This window comes from Athene noctua, chromosome 20, assembly GCF_965140245.1.
Source record: "Athene noctua chromosome 20, bAthNoc1.hap1.1, whole genome shotgun sequence".
Classification (NCBI taxonomy): Eukaryota; Metazoa; Chordata; class Aves; order Strigiformes; family Strigidae; genus Athene; species Athene noctua.
The window spans coordinates 1,435,270-1,456,882 of record NC_134056.1 but is presented as its reverse complement, the minus strand read 5'-3'; the positions used below and the strand labels follow the sequence as shown (position 1 = coordinate 1,456,882).

The following is a 21,613-nucleotide window of genomic DNA, read 5'->3' as shown; positions in this document are numbered from 1 at the left end:
CTCCGATCTTGTGTTGCCGGTGGCAGAATGACGTGTGGGAGTGCTCCCTGGCACGCATTTCGGGCAATGCTAGTTTGGTGAGCTTAAACTTCTTCTAAATCAACCTAACTGAGAAATCGAGGGTAATAAACCCGAGTGTGACAACACCAGAGAAAAGGGCAGAGATTCCCCTTCGAGGAGGGGGGTGATAACGTCTTGCGCTGCCACGGCTGTTTACAAAATGAATGGCTGTCAGCAGCCTGGCTGGTGCGTCCCCAGAAATGCGTTTCAGCATTACCAGGAGACAGCTGAGGGACCTTCCTAGGAGGCCTCAGTGTCTCGTTTCAACGCAGCATCCCACCTTTCGGGCCCAGAATGTCCTTCAGTCTCTGATCTGGGTGGGATGCCCCAGGACTGGTCTCACTGTCCGTTCGGGGGACGCTTTGGCCATCCTGCTCTTCCACGCGCTGTAGCCAAGTGAATCACAGTCGCCTCACCTACTGCGCCAGGGGTCAAAAACCAAACTGATAAGGGCTGTGACCCCGGGCCCAGCCCAGCCTGCTGACGGAGCAGGTGTTTCTCCACACCCTGGGGAGGATTTGCAAGTCTTTCATTTTGCAGAGCTCTGTGACAGATACTGTTCTCCAGTTACTTTTGTCGTTCGGTCTTTGAGAAGCCTGCTTGCTGCGAGGTGGGAAATATCCACCCGCCCGTTGAAAACTCACGGTGTGCACAAAGTGGAGCTTTAAGTCCATGCTGACAGGAGAAAGGGGTGCCGGATGGTTGGGATTGCTCCCTCTGAGAGCCCGTGTGCTGGGAGGTAGCACCGCCCCAGCCGTTTTGGCTGGACGTGGTGCTTGCTTCCAAGGCAGCCACTGTCTCCTGGCTCAAGTGGTGCAAGTTAATACAAGTTCCAATTTTTTTTCTTTCCTTAGAGCAAACTGTCCTCTTTCAGTTCGGAGAGTTAACTTTTTTCTTAACCTAAAGATTTTTAAACTGTGGAGATCAAAACCTTCAGATGGTGCAATAATTGGGGAATGTTGACCTACAGGATGGATTGTAACTTCACGGTACATTCAATACCTTTCCAGGAATTTCAGTTTAAGTATCTGTTGTGTTCTTGACCTTGTGGACACATGTCTCTGCTGTACTGAGAAGGAATGGGGTTTTCTCCTTGTTGGGACATTTTGTTTCTTGCACAGGGACACTCTGAATGTCAAGCCTGTCTTGGAGAGTTTGTGATGGGTTCGGGTACTTGGGGCTTACGTGTGTCATTATGGTGAGGAGATCGAGAGAAAAGCCATAGATGTTTTAAGGTTCCTTTCCTCCAAGAGCAGAGACTCAGAGTAAAATAGGTATCAGCAATCATGGACACAAGAATTTCCTCTTTCATTCATGGAAGTTCTGCTTTCGTTCTTCCGTGCTGTCAGTATTTCCTTAGCTCTTCTGTCAGAGCTGTGCAAAATGGAAGTCTCAAAAATGTTAAACTGGAACCAAAAAACGTCCAAGCAACCTTGAAAAGGTTTTTAAAAATATATGAATGTATTCCAAGAAGCAAATAAGTCCCAACTGTGTGTGTCTGTATGCTACCCTTTAATCAGTTGGGAAACCTAAGTGGTGACTTTCAGCTGTCACTATATTAAGAACCAGTGCTGCCTTTTGTGGCAGTCTGTATATACTGAACTCGGTACTATGTGGTAAATATTCTTGCTGTGTTTTCATAATCATTCTACTTAGAGTAAGCGCTTCTTGGGTGGGTATTACAAAACTGTTAATCTTTATGGTATTTATAGGGTAATTTTTAACTCTCCTGAGCTCCTTACTTCCTTGCGGGTCAATTACTCAATTTATAACATGATGTCAGTTGTAAGAACTTTACCATCCAAGAGTAAACAGTGTTGGGTACGGTTCTTTACCTGTGTTTGCTCTTAGTTCTTTGTATATTAAGGTATGCAGTAACTTACTCTGACTTACTCAGTGGGATTTCTTTTAGTCTCCCTGGTTTCTACTTTAAAGTGACTGTGATGACTTATTTTAGCTTTTGTACTTCATCCCTAATGCAGGGAGAGGGGAAACTTGCAGCCGTTCTTTGTGAAGAAAAGAGTGTTCATCAAGTTGCAGATACTTAAGGCAAAATCTCTGCAAACAGTGTTATTTTTGATTGTCTGTTGATGAAACTGATTGCTCTAAGTCAGGGATTTTGTGTTGTGAGCACACGGCACTCTAGGGGAGGATTTGGCTCTGTAGTAGGGAGGGATGGCTACTTGATTTTATGTTCTTACTGTAGTTGTCTATGTTACAGTGAAAATCTGCTCTGAGTCTGGGCCTTCAGTTGGCCTATCGAAAGAGAGAATAAAGTCATCTCCCAGCACTGGAGTTTTTCTCCTCGAGATTGCCTTTCCCCTTGCTCCTTTTGCTCTCTTCAGCGTCACCACAGTGGTGTGACCTGATGGTAGTGATCCTGGTGTAGCACAGGGACGTGCCCTCTTTCCGTAGCATTCTACCTGTTGAGAGCAAGTTTGGAGCTGCGGGGTGGGAGAGAGGTGTGTGTAGTCAAGAAAATTGCTGGTGACTTGGATTTGAGGAGCATCCATCAGTGCTCATGTGGCCACTAAGCTCTTGGAAACAGCAGAACAGTAGGAAATTTTCAGAAGGCCTAAGGTAGATAAGGCCCGAGTTGCTGAACAGTCTAGTGCTGGAGTCTCTTCCTTTTGTTACCTGTGAATGCTGAAGCGTGATCTACCGGCTTCTCTTCACGTAGGCTTTTCTCTTGTATATTTTCAAGATGAAGCTTCTGCTGCAAAAGCAGGTTTGAGCATCTACGATGGCTTTTCGAGAATCTAATAAGTCCCTGAAGGAGCCCGTGTTCTGGATGTACTTTTCTTTTTTCCCAGGGGTAAGCCATGATTCATTCTCATGGACAAACAGACCTTGCAGGTTTTTTGGTATAATGTGTTGTAGGTTGTCACCCTCGGTCCAGTATGTGTTGTTTTCAAAGGTTCAGACAGGGTTTTTTTGGTGTTGGTTGTTTTGTAAGCACATCACACTACAGGTTTTTTTTGTGTGGTATTTTTTCCCATAAAACCCCTCAATATTCTGTTTACTTACGGATTAGAAAAATGTCAAAGGGGTGATGAAGGAAATAAGAACTTTATTTCGAGAATTGGAAGGTCAAATGTTTACTGCCCCAGCATCATTCATTCTGTCAGTAACAAGGCAATGAAAACCAATATTTCAGCACCGCTCAGACCATCCTCTCCTGGTCATCTTATTCACATCTTTTGGAATATTTGCTTTTAGATTTTCCTAAAGGCAGCTGTTTGTGGGAGCTTTGTGCTGGTGTCCTCTCCTGCACAGCGTGGCTGTGCCATGGGTCTCTGAGGTGCCCTCCTGTCTTTTGTCAACTTTATGTCAGAGTTTGTGGACTGGCAGGAGAACCTGGCAGTGTCTCTCCTCTGGCTGGTGTGTTGGTCAGCTAGAAAAGCTTAAGTGGGAGTGAAGCCTGGGTTGGCAGGAGATGAGCATTGTGTGTGTTTTTTAATAATCTGTTTGCATGTGGTGCTCCAGAGGAAGTAAAGTTGGAAATGAATCATTCATCACGAGTCTTATCAGACTTTGCTGAAGTCGCGTGTTATCTTTTCTGTTGTTGATCTGAAATTGGGGACAGCTGAGTGCCAGCTTGCTCATTTTCTTTGGTGGCATAGATGGCAGTAATGAGTTTGATAAAAGCAGCTAGATGATGTGGGGGATAGTTTCCCTTTAGAGACTGTCTCTAATTTGTTATACAGGGCTATATTTAAATTTACATCTACTCTTAGGTCATCAGGCAGCAGTAATAACCAGGGTAGCTTCTGTTCGTGCATCCAATAAGTGGCATTAATTCCCCTCCGGACTCAGTTGCTGGTCCATAGTTTTTCCTCCCTGCTGTTACTGTAGCATGAAACACTGGTGCTTGCAAGTACATGGCTGTACATTTTGCTGAGAGCACGCGGCAGTTACGTTCTTCCAGCCACTAAATACCATTTTACTAATGGGCTTTTGGCTTGGTTTAGACAGTAAACTCTTCAGGGAGTGAGTCGGCTTGCAGTGGAGCCAGGGTCACTGCCTGCTGTGCTGAAGCAGCTCTCTTTCCCACCGCCCATGTTTTAAAGATTGGGTTTGACCTCTCGAACTGGACGGTGCAGTCCTGCCTCTGCCTCCCTCCATGGAGGATTCATGTTTCTGGGGCTTTGGATTCACCTCTCTCTTGCCTTGGCTTGATCTGAAATAGTTCATGTCTGTCAACCACATGGTCAATGTTGCAAATTCATTAATTATTTTCTATTTATTGAAGTGCTTTTCTTCCATGTGTTCCCCTTTTCCACACATTTACTCTTTTAAAACAAGTTGTTACGCAGCTTTTGGTTGTCGTGCGGGAACTCTGTCCACTCACAGGCGTGCGTGCTGCCGAAATGGCTTTGTTGTTTTTATGGAAGCCTTGCCCACACGCTCCTTTTGCTTTCCAAATACCTGTGAATCCCTGCAGGATCCTGCTGACATGGCTGCGGTGGTCCGAGCTGGTTCTGTGATGCTGTCTAGGGGCTGGAGCGAAGCGGAGTGTGGAGTCAGGACAGGCGTGTTCTGGCCTCAGCTTTGGCTCCAGTCAAGTCTGGACACTTAATACACTAATTCATGTTATTTCAAAATAAATTGATACATCACCATTCATTTATATTTTTCTACTAGCTCTTTGAGTTGGTTGGTTCTACATTAGCTCAGTTTGGTCCTTTGCTGTCACCACTCTTTATTTTTCTGCTGTTGCGGTTGCTTTGCTGTGTTGGTTGCTGCGTCACTGGCTGTGTGTGGATTTTGTTGGTCTTGAAAAAGTATTGATGAGTAGTAGTGTGTTATTTACAGGTATTAATCAGGTGTCAACATAATGTGTATTGATATTACTAAACCGTATTATAGTTTATTTTGAAATACTGTAAATATTTGTGTTTCTTTTCTGAAACAAACCTTTGCATTTGTTTAAGTATCTGATGGTAAACCGTTGTCTTTGAATGATGATGAACTGGTCCATGGTAGATATTTTCAGCTGCATTCTGCATAATTACTCCTAAAAACTGGTTATTTGAGATGGTTGGACAATTACATTTTACTTAGCAGGTGGATTGCTGAAAGCTAAATTGCATTCTGTGCCCCAGCTGGACTTTTTTGTGTCTTTCTTTTAATTGCATTACCGTTTTAACCTGAAGTACTTCCCGTCATGGCTGTGGCTCATAGGTACCTGGTGGTAGATAGAACAGATGCTGCATTTTGAGAACATAAGGTAAAGGCCTTTGCAAATGTCTGTTAATTCTTCAGTTTCATGCGCTCCAACACAAGTGGGTTTTTTACTGTTATCTGAAAGGTATGTAGTATCTACAAACCAACTGTCAGATGGACCTAAATTTTAGGGGGAAGGAAAGACCAGGGCAGGGCAAGTCTTCTCCACTCTGCTGATTTCTTGTACCTGTATGGGGAGAAAGTGCTCAGTCTCTGATCAATATATTACTGTAGAGCCGGGAATGGCTGGAAGGCACCTTGTGGTATATAGCTGAGATTTTTCAGACAAGAAACTGGAAGGGAAACTGTGGAGCTGTTGTCTTGGTAAGTAAAGCATGATTTTTCTAGCTCCTCAAATAGGTGAAGGTTTTAACAGCACAGTATTAATGTGAGATCAGTGTGGTGTCTGGGCAGTCAGGGAGGATGGGAAAGAAATGCAGGGTGGGCAGGATAGAAGATTTTTGTTTGCGTGAGTAAGCTTATGGTTTTTAATAATCTGATACTACTTCGTTTATGCTTCAACATTGAAGCTTATTAGAATAATAGAAAATTGTTACAGGAGGGCAGAATATAGTGTGAAATGTGATTTGTCTCTTATACAGAGCTTGCACATTTAGTTATAATTTTCTTGAAAGGTTAATTCCCAGTTTCTCTTCAGAACATTCTGTGCAGGCCTTTCTGTAGGGGAAAAAAAAAATTGGACCCAATTTAAATAGACAAGTCTTGTGAATCCTGAAAGAATTTGGGCATTTAGCCCAGGAAAGGGAGAGTTCTCTGCAAGAACTTCATTAACCCTGTCTGTCATCAAAATAACTAATAAAAGTAGCTATGCAGACTTTATAAAGAACAGATCTTTTTTGTTTTACCCTGTAGCCTTGATCTGCAAGGCACTGGTGAATGCATCTCGTTCTGTAAGGAAAACTGTGCTCATGTGGGAATAGAGATGGAGGTGTGTTCTGTACAGTGAAATAGGAGTATGGGTATGAACTAAAGAGCTGCATCAATTTTTGAAAAAAATGGTGCCATTAGGTCCAGATACTCAGGAACGTGTAGGGAATCTGACTGTTCAGTACAGATAAGACACCTTGTAGCAATATTGATAATAGAGTCTTATTTAGTATATTTTGAGGTGGAAAAAATACAAACCTATTTCTGACATAGCTATTTTTATAAGTGGAAAAATGTTAAATCTTTTTAGACGGGGAAGAGTTTCTGCTTCCGTTTGGCTGTTGCTCGCAAGATCCAGATGCTGTGAACGTTCTTCCTGCAATGCTAGCATCTGGCTGCTTGGAAGTTTGCACAGGGTTTTATGAGGTGGCTTTGAAGTTGCCTTTGGATTTGAATCATATGAATCTTTAGATTGGCTGGGCTGCATAATTCTCGACATCATTTCCTCTTAATTCTGATAATGAGAAATGTAAATACTTCAAGCTGTTGTTCTGATGTTTTGAAGTTGGGTGAGCCTATATCTGTATCTGTCTGTACCTTCCTCAGTTCCTTTTCCCTGTATTTGAGGCAGATACGTCGGCTATTAACGACTGGAATGGCTCTAGAGACAAACTGCTTGGACAGTGGTTACAGCAGGTTTCATGGATTTTTAGCCCATCTGACATGGGCTTACTCTTGTACTTTGGTCTGCCTAAGATTTCCTTAAACGTTTGATAAATTACAGCAATATTTCAGAAGTATTTCTGTGAGGTTTGCTTAATACTTGTCAAGTGCTTGGAAGTGTGCTAATTAAAAGGTATTTATCAGTGCTAAGTGGTGGTGTTTCTAATCACGTATGTATATAAGTATTTATAGAAGACTGTTAGGATTTAAGGTCATATGTTTGTTAAGCTTTCTGAGAACAGACCACGCTGAACAGTTCCCACATTTGGGTTTTGGGACTGTAGCAGCAGAGCTTATTTATTTTTTTTTTTTTTTTTTCTACTTTGGATGTTTTTGTCTTACTGGCTTACGATGATCTGTTTGCCTGTGCTCTTGTTTGAGATGGCTAGTTGCTAAAGGTGTCTTGATAGGAACAAGCTGTGCGAGTAGTTTGGATTCTTAGTTGTCTGTGGTAGAAGCTTAGTTTAGGGATTGGCTTAAACTGGATGTTTTTGCCATAGGTTGGGAACAGCTGGTCTTCCCTACTACTTGATTTTTGGCTCTTCTTTTTTACAAGAGCTCTTCAGATGTTGATCGAGAGTGGAAACTGTTTGCATTTCACAGGTAGATTGTCAACTGGCTGGTAGTACAGCGAGTTTGCTTACTTATGTGCAAATAGCTGATTGTTCCCTTGATGCAAAGAGAGCCGGTACAGCCAGCATGATAATGAAGTTGACATTACTGGTACAGACAGTGCACGTTTCCTAGCCGTATGTGATGTTAGTTACTTCAGTTATGATTTAATGATGTGAAAACGTCTGGCAGTTTCTGTGAACATATACGTTATGAATATATTTCCAGCCTATATTTAATCTTTCCTTCATCAGAAATGAATGAATTCTGAGAAGGATAACAGAAATGTTCTTAAATAATTTGGCTTCGGGCTTGAAAGCTTTATTGCATTATAAATTAAAAGGTGAGCATGTTGTTGCATGCTTAGTAAGCAATACAGTAAAATTCCAGGTAGATTTAGTATGTGTTTATTTTTAACATGTGTTTTGTTAGCAGCAGTAGTGGCCTGAGAGGTCTATCTCTAATGTTGCAAAGGTTGTAAAGATGAATATAGTGAATACTTTTGGAAGGCTCAGAATTGCATCTAGAAGAATATAAATTAAGGTATGTTGGTTTCTTTATCTGAAACATGTGTAAGTGAAAAGTAGTAGGGGGAAAAATGCAACCTACTATTGGTTTGCTGTGTTCACAGCATTACCTCTCTTCAGAGGAACCGTTGTCACTTTAAATGCCAGGGACTGCTGTCCATCCTCAATTTTGGATGTGAATGTGTATTTGATATTTATCTACATCTTACACAAACATTGTACATAAATATTTGCATGTGGTGTTGCACGAGGAAGTTCCATGCAGTGAAATAAGGAATACTCCAATGAGGCTGCTGAGACAGAACATTTACCTTATCACATTGATTATTTAGTCATAACTATAAATCACCAAGTCCTCTTGGCACTGATCCCAGGACTGTTTCATAAGACTTGTGTGAAACCATTCCTTGTAATGGATGGATTGAGCTTCTTAACATCCAAAGTGTATTCAGAAGTCTTTTACAAACAAATCAGTCTTGATTTGGGGCAAAGTTCTAGGGAGCAAATACGGCAATATAGGAAAAAAACAAAACCTAACCCTTAGCTCAGATTAAACCTTTTTAAACCAAAATTAGAAGTAAGATAACTACTTTCCTGGTTGGTGGTGAGAACTGATGGTGGTAATGGGCAGATGAAGCTTTCTATCAGAAGTATCGTATAAACTCAAGCAGCATTTTCATGCATAGTAATACAGCTGGAGACGGGAGAATACTGTGTCAGACCTTGCTATTTTCAAGTTATTTTACTAGATTTGTCCCCAAACTAGAATAGAGAGTATTTGAAATTATAATCTTGCTTGTTTAAAATGAGGATATGGACCTGAGCTGGATGTAGAGAGTGGTTTGAAAGAGAGTGGGGAGTTTGACACAGATACTTAATTATTGGCAGGAAGCATTTGTTTTATTGACATCTACAGCGAGATGGCTCTGAATAGCTTTAAATAGTTGACTTAATGTCATTTTGCTTCTAGGTATGGAACAGTGAATTACAGTGTCTGTCACAGCATTTGTTTAATGAATATCAGTTGTTGACATGGTATGAAAAGGCTCTAGGGCTTTTCAGCCATTTTACTAAAACATTCTCAGTTAGTGGATTTTGGATCTCGAGAAGCCAGCACTCCATTACTGGCTGTTTAAAATCTACTTTGCACAAAATCTTAACACAAACCCACCTGCACCTGCTTTCAGGGTAATTCCAGCACTTGTGAAGTGGAAGGTGTGATTAAAACACCGTTCTGCTCAGCGGTCAGTTTGTTACACCCTCATCTTTTTTAGGGGTTTATAAGTTGCAGGTACCTTTTCACTGAGGGCTGTGACTTGGCATCTGCATTTTGATTGGGCAGCAGCTATTTGTAAAATTTTTAATATATAAATGCATAAATATATTTTTATATTATTGTGAGGTCAATTCCATAGTTTGAGTATTTGTCACATATTAATATGAGTTGTTTAAGGCTGGATGAGGATATGCTTCTGAAAGTGTTCAAAGACATCCATCTGTTAAATGAAATTGAAATAAAGGTTGAGTTGAAAACCACAGCTGGCATCCTTAGTACTTAAAAATGCTGATAAAGAAAATTTCACTGTGAAACACAACTGTTGTCTTTAACTGTGTTTCGTGACTGATGCTTTTATTACTTTTAGTACTAGATCTAGGGCCTGCCTTTTAAAGCTTCCCTGATACTAAAGGCTGGGAAAGTTGATTTCTGCCAGTTTTCATTTGTCCTTTAGCGCTTATGTCAGTGAGGATAAGTAAAGTTATATTAGATAATATATTAGCACTTTGGTCATGGATGGCATTACTGAATCTAACAAAGTTGTGTAACTGAGCTGTCTGAGTAGATTGCTTTTAAGAGTCTCTTCATGCTTCCGTCTGTGCTTTCCTGGGCTTTGCAGGTGAACAGAACTGCTGCTGTGTTACATTTGCGTGTGTATACCTGTAGATACACTTCATCTTAATGCTAAATGTGAAATTTGGAACCTATTTCCTGGTGGTAAATCTGCCCCCTGTTTAACAGTTCTTGCTGGGATGCCCTGGTTGCAATCTGGAGCCGTTGGTAAGACAAACCGTAGGGCCCTTCCTCTGCAGGGCTGAGGTGGTGTGGGCAGCTCCAGCCAGCTGGACGTTGTGTAGGCAGCTCGTTCTGAACAGTTTTTTACTGAATTGTATTATTTAACTCTCTTCTTGCAGCATTCTCTCCTGTCTCATGCATTTCAGTGGCATTCCTCATGTTGTTTCCTTCAACATTCATATTTTTTTTTTTTTTTTCAGTGTTGGCAGGTGTGTATTTCACATTAACATGAGGGATTTTTTGGATGTTAGACTGCTATTTGCTTATGGTAATTTCCAGTCATCATAAGGTGACTGTTGAGAGAGATGAGCAGAGAGGAAAAAATTGTCAAGCATTTACAGTAAATACTCTCTGCTTTTGGAAACGCTGTCAGAAGTTTAATTGTTAGGTTCAAGTAAGTTTGTCATGTGCCAGACTGAATCAGTCTGCTGTAATGAACGGGTTATGCACTTCACCAGCAAAAAGGGAGAGTGAGAAACCAAGGGATGCTCAGGATTTCCTGTCACCTTGCACTGCAGAAGGAACGGGGTAGGCTTTTTAACCTAGCCTGTAATTAGGTTTTGCATGGAAGCATATATTACTGCGCTCGCTTTGCCAGAGCTCTTCAGTATGATGGATGAGATTTAAAGGTTGATCTGACTAAATTGCAATGAGAATACTAACGACAAAGATATTTCTGTTGTGAACTATTCCTACCAGACATCATAGCTGTGACAGAAATGGTGTAAGATAATGGACAATAAAAGTCACTCGAAAATAATACTCTCCTAGGATTGGGCTGCCTTCCCCACAGCATGTACCCTGAAGCACAGCGATAATGTAATCATAAGCCAAGATCATCATTTAAATATATAGGTAATCTCATATTGTATCCTGACAGATTTATTTTATGAGCAAGCAAGAGGAAGAATATTATTGGGCAGTAGAGAGGAAGAAAGTGTTACTGATGTGGTTGTGTTTATTTTGTAAAATAGTTCATGTTGCTCCAGTCTTTGGGGAGCCTGCAGCGAGCAGCATGCTGATGGCCGGGGGGGCCGGGGCTCCCCGACCGCTCTGGACAGCGACAGCTGATCTTGGAGCCCGGTTTCTCTGCACTGGCCGGTTTTATTCACCATTAATCTCAGTTCTTTGTATATGTTAAAAGATGGAAATTTGTGCAGTGGTTTAAGGAATGTACTTGACTGTGTTTAAACAACTTGTGGATTTCTGGAACTACGTAAGACTTGCCTTTTTGATTTGTTTTACACAAGGTACCTAACCAGAGCTCTTGCCTCCCCCTCCCAAGTCCCCGTGTAGCAAGAGAATATGAGAGGGATATAGTAACTGAGTGGAAAAGCATTTATATATCTGTCACGTAATATTTGAGGGCATTAGAGCAGGTCAGAGGTCCAAAAAGCCCTGTAACATTTTGAGGGAGGGCACAGCTGCCCCCTCTTCACAGCCAGGAACGCTGAGACTCCTGGAGATGGAGTCATATCGCTTTTACAGTAGGAAGCAGTGCAGAGGTGGAAAACCTTGTCATTTATTCTGCAGAATCTTGTTTGTGGCAGTACCAGGGAAAGCTGGAATTGCTGAGGCTAGCTGTGCGTTTACAGAGCTGTTCCCTGTCAGGTCTCCAGTACGTATCACAGAAGGAGCCGCTCTGTGCGGTGCCTCCCCTCGCCGTGTCCCTGGCAGCCGCGGCTCGGTTTAGCGGGGCTGGAGCGTCTGGGTTTGCGGCAGCAGCAGAGCCGGACCCTGGACACGTGGAGGCAGGTGCTGTGACTTGCAGGAGGGTGAGGAGTGTTGATACAAAACCCAGTTGTAACACTGAGCACTCAGGCTGCTGCTCTGCTGTCTGCTTTGGAGGCACGCGGCCCTATCGTGTCGGTTGTACATCTGGGAGGAAATAATTTGGCCTGTAGTTGAGTTTGAGGCATCCAGAGACACATGGTGATACCCGATTAGACTGGTCACAGCTGTTTTGCCAAGGCGGTTCAGAGAGGAGCTGCACCTGGGGCAGTAGGGTGTGAGAGGCTGAACGCAAAGATGCTGATGAGGTTCTGTTCCTTAATGAGCCTCTCGTAACTAATGATCTTGGCCTTTGCTACCAAGTGCCCTGGGCTGTTCTGCCCTGAGAATCCCACCTGTCAGGTACCTGGAAGGGTTTGATGGGGTTTTGTCTTTTGTTTTGCTTTCTCCCGATTCAAGCGTCGGATGGACAGGATGGGTGTAAGGACAGTTTGGTACCCAAAGAGGCATTGCAACCTGGGACGTGGTCCGGGAACTGACTGCGCGAGAGGGGTTTTATTTTCCCTTGCTTTGTAAAAATTCCAGGTTATCTGTGAACACTGCTACTGTATGCAGCAGTAACTGTACTGCAGAAGGGTAACAGTAACTAGCAGGGTGCTTGAAGGCTACGATGCCAGTCGCTTACGTTACTGCATGGATGGGGTCTTTTCTTTTATAGGTTTGTTGGCATAGGTGGACAGACATTTTGTGTTTCTCCTTTTTGCATTTTTCTCCTGTAGAGTGGAGGGCACATGGTGACAAATTCAAGTTGCAGTTGGAGAGAAGAAGCTGCTGATCCCATGTGGGCTTTAGTCATATTCCCTCCCATGTTGTTACATTTATTCTGAATTCTTAGAGTGTAACTGAATTGCCTGCAAGACTATGGAGAGATGAACTGGAAGAAAATGAGGTGAAAGTTTTTGGTACCTTGGGTATTTCCAGTGCGTTGTTTTCAAAATTTCTCGGCTTATACTGTAAGATCTGCTGGGAGAAGTGAAGCAGCTATACGCTGAGTTAGTTACGTTTTCTCAAATATTTATTTATTATAAGTTGGCCTCTTATTTAATTGGAAATGTTTCCCTTCCTTTCATTGTGTCTGGGAACTGTTTCCCCAGGGGGTCAGGTACAGGCGAGCAATCCTGCACCATTCAGTTATATGGGAGCTGCCATTTTTTGGGGGGGGGTGGGGTCTATGCTGTCATGATGTCTTTCTTGTATTAACGAGTTAAAAACATATGTCTGTATTTATACTATGCAGCTAAGTACTGATATTTTAGTAATTGGAAATACAGTGTATTCTGAATTCATGAGAGTCCCTGCTGGTTTTGGTATGATAAATGTACTTCTGTGGTTGGTGCAGAGGGAAGTGAGCCTTGCGTCCGTTGTTGTAAAATGGAGATGGCACATATGCAAGGTAATTGATTTTGATAATATTGTATGATCGTAAACTCTGGTATTTGAAAGTAGCCTGAACTGCTGATGCTTTTGCTGTTGTAAAAGTTATTACGTTGGTTGACAGCCAAGCAAAGTAATTTGGAATTTGCCAAGCTGGTTAAAATTAACCCCAAATACTAAAACAACTGTGATACATCCATAACATGGCTTAACTGCAACATCCTGGAATTAATGTTGCATCCACAGAGCTTTGGTGAAATCTTCCTCCCTGCACTTCATTTACCAGTAGGCACAAACACTGTTATCTGCTCTGCTTACCCTTTCCCCTCGCCAGGACTGGAACCCAGTTGCTATCATTGTTTTATTTTTTGGTGTGTAGTTCCCAAAGCAGATAATTGCTTTTCTGGAGGTAGAGGTAAATGCTTCAGTTTGGATTAAAATAGGGTGGAAATCTGTCTTCAAAAGCTGCAAAATACTGCAAGAGATTTTATGAACTGTATACAGTCCTTCCTTTTGTGTATGTGGATTTTTTAGGCATATGTGTTATTGGGGACTTATGTGTATGAGGTACTTGAGTATTTGTAGTAATTCTAGAAAGCTGTTAGATTGTTCCTGTAATGCCTTTTACAGATGATGATCCTGTTCTCTTATCCACTTTCTGGAAAGATATGTGATGCTTCATGCAATTTAAGAATGTTTTAATTTACTGTCATGGTCAAGACCCAGTCTGAAAATGTTTGGCACTGAAAAGCTTTGTAGGAAATTTGGACGCAGGAATAAAAAAGCCTGTCACTTGAGAAGTAAAAGTGCAGAACTAGAACAATGTAGAGTAGAAATGTGCTGGTGTTAAGAGAGCTTTTTCCAAGAGCTCTTGTCTTATTTCCTACTATTGTCTTTGGCTGTTTAAACAAATTAAAAAATCCTCAATTCTTTGTCTGCAACTGCTCCCCCCACCCCCCCCCCATTTGATAATAAGGAAATGAGACCAAATCTGGAGTGTTATTGCCACTGCTTGGTTTTGTGTTGAGTCGCTCTCTTTTTATTTCCCTATTTGATTTCTTTGATGCTGTATTGTGTCTGATACTGTGCTGCTGAGAAGTGACGTGTAAAGTAAACTTGTTGATCTTGGTCCAGTTGTTAATAGAGTTACATCCCAAAATACACCAGGGTAGTAGATTTATTTTCTCCCACTTGTCATGCGGGTCAAAGATTGAATCAGATGGGGAGACATAACTTTGGTTTAGATATGGTGACCACTGGTTCGAGGTGTTGGTGAATTAAGTGTTGAATTTAAGATTGCTACTGAAAGTTTAAAGGAAAATTCATTGCCTGTTAATATTGCTGTCAGTTAACGAGGCATTGCATGCTTTAACTAAGCTGAAATGTTATGTAGTTCAGTCTTTTTACTGCGGTGTGGTTAACATTCACATGGTGCTGTATTTAGAAACAGTTTCTCTTAGCAGGAGATACTTCCATCCTAACCCCTATAGCCTGAGGTTGGAGATTGTAACTCATTCGAGTAACGTTGAGGAGATCGTTCCTTTTCAAGGGAGTGAAGATACAGCTTTTGCTCTTATCATTTAAATGCTTATTTTAATTACAAGGAGGGGTTTCATGGTAGCTGTTGGATTCTATGAGATAACTAAATGCACAGATCGTGTAGCCTGGACGGAGTGATGGAGTAAGGGGTGGCTGAACAGGTTTAAACATTTCTTGTGTGTTTGTGGTTTTCTTCAGTAGTCTAAAGTAATTCCTGTCTGACATGTTGCAGCTAATATCCAAACTAATTTCAGGATTAGTAAAATGTAGCTCAAAACACAGTCACTTCCTCAGGAGGGTGCAGGTATCTGGAATGGGATCAAAGTCACTGGTTTTAAGCAGCTGTATTGGACACTTGTCACATGCCTTGCTCAACATTTTCATGTTTAAAAACATGACCGTAGTATTGGTTCTGTAGTTAGACTTTTAAAAAGAGAGAATCTCAAAAACCCCACAGAATTTTGCAGAATTACAATCCTGTGCATTTTGTGTACCTTTTCTGACATAATAAAGTGCCTTCGCGTTGTTGGCTGCTACTTGAAGACCCTCCACGAAGCCCTTTCCTGGGGATCCCCCTTCCAGCCTACCTATAGCGTGTGCTTGCCCACAGCCCAGAATAGCCGAGCCGACAGCTTCCAGCAGGACACGCTGTCCCGTAGGTGTCATGTGAGCTGTGCCCTATCTCTTTTCAAAGCTGATATTTTGTTCTTGCTTCTTCCTTTGCTTCCAGCTGTAGCGCTTTAAACAAACAGTGACCAAACCCCAATACTCTGCCTAACGCATTCCCATAGACGCTCCTGGCAGCCAGGCTGGTCTGAGCTGCTCATTCCCTTCCCATTGTCTAACCCCTCACGGTAAGTAAGTGTACCTTGAGTTTCCTTGTGGCAACTGGAAAGTTGTGGTTCTCTTAGGAATGTCCCAGGTCTGTGACTCAGGTTCTCGTATTCAGAAATAACTCCCTTTTCTCTTTCTGAGCTTTAGTCCTTTCCGAGGGCAGGACAGTAGATAGGGTGTTTGATCAGTGTTACGCTACAGATATTTCACATGATGCTGCCTGGACATGCCTTTTATCTCGAGACCATAAATGTGACATTTCTGTATCCTGTAGAGATAAGTGTCCAGAAGAGAGGCTGTCAGTAGCCTGCAGTCCTTAGCAGTGTTTTCTCTGTGCTTGTGGACTTAGAAGAGAAGGAACATGAGTACATTCGCCCTTCCAGTAAACGGCCTTTCTTCAGATCTTGAATAATAAAATAATTAAGATAGTTCTGGCAGCGTACTGGAAGGTAGAAATTTCATAGGACAGTTTAATGTTGATATTGAGACATATTTTTATTTTTTATGTATTCACCTCATTACTAATAAACCTATAGATGCCTGATACTGAAGGAATCTTGAAATCAAACTTCATGGTAATAGTGATTATCCTTCTCCTGCTGGAGTTTCATAGTACTGACTTTGAAAAACGGTTTTTATTGAGAGCAACTCATGTTTTATCATGTTTATATGCAGCAGGTACTCCAGCTCTCATGACTCTTCTGGTGAGTGTTAGAGTGAAAGTACATTTGCTTAAAAGAGCGTTTTCGCTACTTTTTTCCCCAACACTATGTTACAGGAAAGATCTTCCAGAGCTAAAGGCTTGTTTCACTGGCAACTGTTAAAAGAACCAAGTGCAACTTGCTACAGAAATTCTTCTCCATCATATTTTCTCCCCCACTCTCCCAAATATTTTAAATACCTTTGTATTTTAAATTAAGAGTTAGTCATTGCCCAAGTGCCAGGCATGCACTATTAATACACTAATGAGGTCAGGTTTTGCTCTTTCACTAAGTGAATACTTGCCAAAACTCTTGAAACAAGTTTCTGCAAATGCTTGTGTTGGCCACTAAATCTTCCCTTGTCACCATTAGGCTTCTAGTCGCTGCTAAGGACAGCAGCAGTGCGACTCTGACGTGTTATCTAGAGCGCGTGTGGATAATGGATAACTGGCTATGAACAACATTATTAAATAAGTCAAAAAACCTGCACAGAGCCCTTTGTGGGGAAAGGACATCAGTGTATTTCTTGTGCGTGTTCTGTATATGCTGTGAATATATTTTGAGGGCTGGCTGTGCTCAGGGCCAGAGCCTGACCCCAGAACTGCCGTGGGGCAAGGAGCACTGTGATCCGCTCTCAAAGCGTCCCCTGAATAGCTGATAAAATCACCAGGATTTGTCCCAGAGTCAGGCTCAGACTGACCCTTCAAGCATGGGTTTTGTTTTCTAGAAGGGCTAGTAAATACGCGTATGTTCAATCTGCCACGCTTCTGCAAACAGAAGCTGTATCTGGAAGGCTTTCGGCCAAAAGCCCGGAACTGCCCCGGTAGTGTTTACCACAGCGTTCCAGGGACCTGTGCACGGCTCTGTGGGAGCAGGCTTCGCTGATCTGGGGTCACAGTGATGTTCAGCCCTGCCGCCGTCTCGGCTGCCTGGTGGGCAGCTCCTCACAGCCTCCGCACTTCAGGGTATGGCTTTCATTCAGGTTACTGTGCTGCGCTGGCCTGAACGGCAGCACCCGAGCCCACCCTCTGCAGGGAGGGACCTTGCGAGGGGGGAGGCGTGGAGCCGCTTCCCGTGGGCTCCGTGGGGCTGGGGGCAGGGGTGGCTCGGCTGACGCGAGGCTCGGTGGCACGGTGGCTCGGTGCTGTGCACGCTCGCTCGGAGGGACGCGGTGTTTCTGCACGGTGGCTGGCGTTGTGTTTCCAAATGTCCGGCAACCTATTTAGATAATGACAAGTCTGGTACATCTAGTTCAGGAAAGAAGTTCGTTTGCCTCATTCAACCATTGTGGGAATTTAACTTTTTGATTTTTTGCCTTTTTTTTTCTAAAATTCTAAAAAAATTGAAACCAGCTACCACACTTCCAATTCTTCAAACTGGTTTGTGCTATGGTTGATGATAATATCTTTTTTGAGCACTCTCACCCAAGTAGTTGTGTTTCTTCTTCCGGTTACCCACAAGCTTTTGCTTGGTTTTATAATACTACTCAAAATAAAACTAATCTCATCACACTGTGAAATAATTTGATCCATGGTAGACCCAAGATGTGATGTGTAGAAGTTCTATGTTACAAGTGCTGGATTTCACAGCTCTTCACCAGCTGTGCTACCAGCATAAATTTTGGGTTGTGTTGTGACTTAGAACTTTACAGACAAGATCTTTGCACTTAACAGGAGGGGAGACAGAGTTGGTCTCTATAGGGTAAAGGGTAGTTTTAGAATGAAAGTAAAGGATCATTGCAAACACTGATGGTGGATTTATTTTTGCCTCTTTACAGTAAGATCTATATCTTGCTAGATAACTTGCTAGATTCTCTTCTCCAACACCACATCCTTTTAATTTCAGTGATTTTTGCAGGATATTCTGCTGGACAACTGTGCTTTAGTAATTGCTGCAGGTAAAACTGGAACAAATTCATTCATGGAAGTTGCCCTTGTTTGTTCCTAGAATAATACTTTGATCTCGTTGAATCTAATATGGTTTCTGTCTGCTGCTTCCTGTGGCTTACCAACCTGCACGAAAACTTTTAATTTGGGGTTGGGGAAGAAAGAATGTGGGTAAAGTTACACTTCTGGGTTGTCTCTGGCCAAAGAAAGCTGCAACTGTCTGGTGGGACTTTTTGTTTTACAGACGGAAAGGTGCTTGACCTTCCCTGAACTGTCCACTGGGTGTGAGACACCACCGGGGATCATCGGGGCTCAGTAGTTCTAGGGAAAGTAACGCCAGCTGCTCTTAGAACTCACAGAAGCAAATAAACGCGGGTTCTGCTACTTGCTGTTTGTGCAATGACACCAGTAATATCTGTGATACCGGTATTTTTGTTTTGTAATCTCGGGAGAGCTTTGACCTGTTGCTGCGCCCTTTCAGCTGGCGGGCGCGTTGGGTCTGTCGGGGACTGCCGAGCTCCCGTGGGGCTGGAGGTACGCGAGGGCTTTGTTTCTGTGCGAGCTCTTCGCGTGAGCACGAGGGGAGAAAGGGGAGGAATCGGTTCTTGCTGCCCTGATGTACAGCCACGTGCAGGCACACCCCTAGAAAGAGTTTCTTGCTTTCAGTGCTGGACAGACAGTGATGAGACTTTGCTCTCCCTCTTTCTTCTAACCCCAGCAGACGCGTGAGGCAGAGTTTGGTATGATACCATGGAAGGGCAGCACAACCACCCACATCATCTAGGGGACCAGAACAACCCTCTCTGCAAGCTGCCGGGGCAGGAATACCAGCATGATCCTCAGGTAAGGGCATGTGTCTCTTTCATCTTTCTCCTTCTGTGTTTTCTTTTACAGAGGTCTGTAGAGATTTCTTAGCATTTAGCCTCCCCCCCTCCTTTGGTTTATAGCAGTTCTAGGATATATCCAGTTTGGGATTCTGCCAGACAGCCAGAGTTTCCTGATTCCAATTTTTTGATAATATGAGAAAAAGGAAGTAGTTTGAATTTTGCTTAAAGCAAGTATTTTTAAATCATCTTATAAAAATATGTACTGTGCTGGCTTTATCTTCTCTTTGATTCTTTGAAGAAAAGGCCAAAGAAAAGCAGTTGATTGTGTGGTAAATGTATTTTACGTCCTTTTATAGTTTAATAATAAAATGCTGAAGAGGTAATTACCAAATACAAGAAAAAGTTAATCCTACATGAAACTGTAGGCTCTCTGACTTCATTTCCTGTGAGTCTCTGGAATCTCTCCTGCAGTGTATTTTGTCTGTACCATTACCAAGTTTGACTTTAGCAGCTCATATCTCTCTCTTCCCAGCCCTTCTGCAGAAGTGGGCTAAAACTAGGCTTAGACCTGCATTCGAAGCAATGTCGATACCTTCGCTGCAATCATGAAACTTGTATTTTGTGAATTCTGGCTGCTTGCCTTTTTTAGACTGTTTATCAGAGCAATTAAGTTTTACCTCTATGTATTTTTAAGGACTAAACAAAACGCATCATGGAGAAGCTGTCCGCAAGGAGGCTGTGGTGTAACGTTCCCCTGGGGAGGGGGCTGTGGGTGTTAATTTGTCATTCCCCCCGTGCCGTGCGGTGGTGACCCCGGTTCCCCCCAAGCAGTGGTCGTTAGGAAAGCTGCAGCGCAGGGTTCGCGGGAGCGGGGAGTTCCCTGCACGCAGAGTACTGTGATGAGAGTATCTGATGCAGCACTGCTGGGAAAGGAACGCTGTATGGAGCAAAGCCCCCCTCTCCTAATGCAGCAATTTGTCATATTAAGTCATTTAATAATAATTGAATCCCCTTGATTAATCTCCTAGAATTAGCCAGTTGCATTTTGAGCAATTAGGGTTAATTACTGCCTCATTTGGCAGGATAGAGCCCCTGTAATTATTTCATGAACAAGATTAGGAAGTGTTCCTGTGCAGCAGATACATTCATGGCATCTTGGAGCACATGTTAGAATTTGTAATGACATAGTTAAGTGTAATTAGTAGCTAATAATCTATGTTCTGCTGTTACACTGATGCTGAGTGGGCTCATTTTGCTGTATGGTCATTGTTCAGTGAAACCTCCCCTCAACTCTGTTAATATCCAGGTTGTGTTAATGGAGGTCTTGGAGCATATTAACTGTTCTGAGAATGGTCTGGTTTGGATTTGGGATTGCAGAAAGACTTCCTTTTGGTTTTGCTGTTAAAATAATTTTTTTTTTAAAAAAAGCTGAATAACAAAAATATAGAGTCTTCTAGAGAATTGAAAAAATTGCATCTCCTCAGCGAACTCAGTTTAGAAATTAACAGAAATTGTGCTATTTCAAGGGCAGACTACCTTACATTGATGGCATGATATGATTGCTTATTACATACTTCTGATTTTTCATTTTGCAGGAACGTAATTATATATAATTTTCAATTTTCTGGTACCTATTACCTGGAAGAATCCAAAATTACATCATTTCTTTCTTCTGAAGATATAAGTAATGCTGACATGCTATATAATAGCTTGTGGAAAAGAGAGGCTTGGGAAGGAAAAATTGACCAAACTTGTCTTACAAGAAATGTCATGAATGGCAGGGCTGAAAGCTTAAGCAGAAAAACCAGAACCTGAGCTTTTAGTCTTGGGTGATGAGGGGTTTTTGTATGGAATGGCCCTCTCTTCCTTCCAGCCCTTTCATTCGAAACTACTGTGTCACCCCCAAAAAGACCAGAGCAACAGTGTGCTCCTCTAGCAGAAACTTTTCCTATAATGATGCTGCTTCCCAAAGCTTTTTCTTTTTTCTTTATTCTGACAGAGGTGTTATTTCTGTTTTATAACTAGTTAGTACAGAGCTATGAGTAATTCAGACTTTTCTTTCTGTCTCTAACTGCTATAGTTTAGTAATAAAATGACACTTTTGAGTAATGCTTCATATTTTAAACTTTTCTAGAGTAAGTGAATATATAAATATAAAAAAGGCACCATAAAACTACAATCTTAGCTTGTGGCTCCCTTGCTTGCCCAGCATTACCCTGATGAAGTTCATCAGCAGGAGGCAGAACATTTTCTGGTAATGTTCCAGAGTGAAAGTGTCAATTATTTAAGTCTCTAGATTACTTAGTGTTTATAGCAGTAAGCAATAAAAGTTATTCAGGAGTAAATCAACGATATAAAAATATGAAGCTATAATTCTTCACTTAGTTTTTGTACTAAACAAACACAACTCACTTTTAAACAACCCTTTTATATACTCCCACAGCTTCGCAGCAGAGCTGTTCATGGTAGTTCCATTTGGGCCTGAGAGTTGAAGGTAGATTTGAACTGGTCATCTAGCAGCAATTTATCATTTCCTGAAAAGCTTAGAATATTT

General features: G+C 42.2%; 1 protein-coding gene across 2 annotated transcripts in view; it reads left to right on the top strand.

The window, feature by feature from the left end:
* Window positions 1–21,613, top strand: part of NEK6 (NIMA related kinase 6) — a 68,729-nt gene that overhangs the window by 6,281 nt on the left and 40,835 nt on the right. Inside the window, exon 2 of one of the 2 annotated variants that reach the window (XM_074923565.1) lies at window positions 18,954–19,075. In XM_074923565.1, coding sequence (XP_074779666.1) covers window positions 18,983–19,075 — 93 coding nt within the window. In that variant the 5' untranslated portion in view covers window positions 18,954–18,982. Of the gene's footprint in view, window positions 1–18,950; window positions 19,076–21,613 lie in introns of both variants that reach the window. The other variant, XM_074923564.1, reaches the window with a different exon arrangement.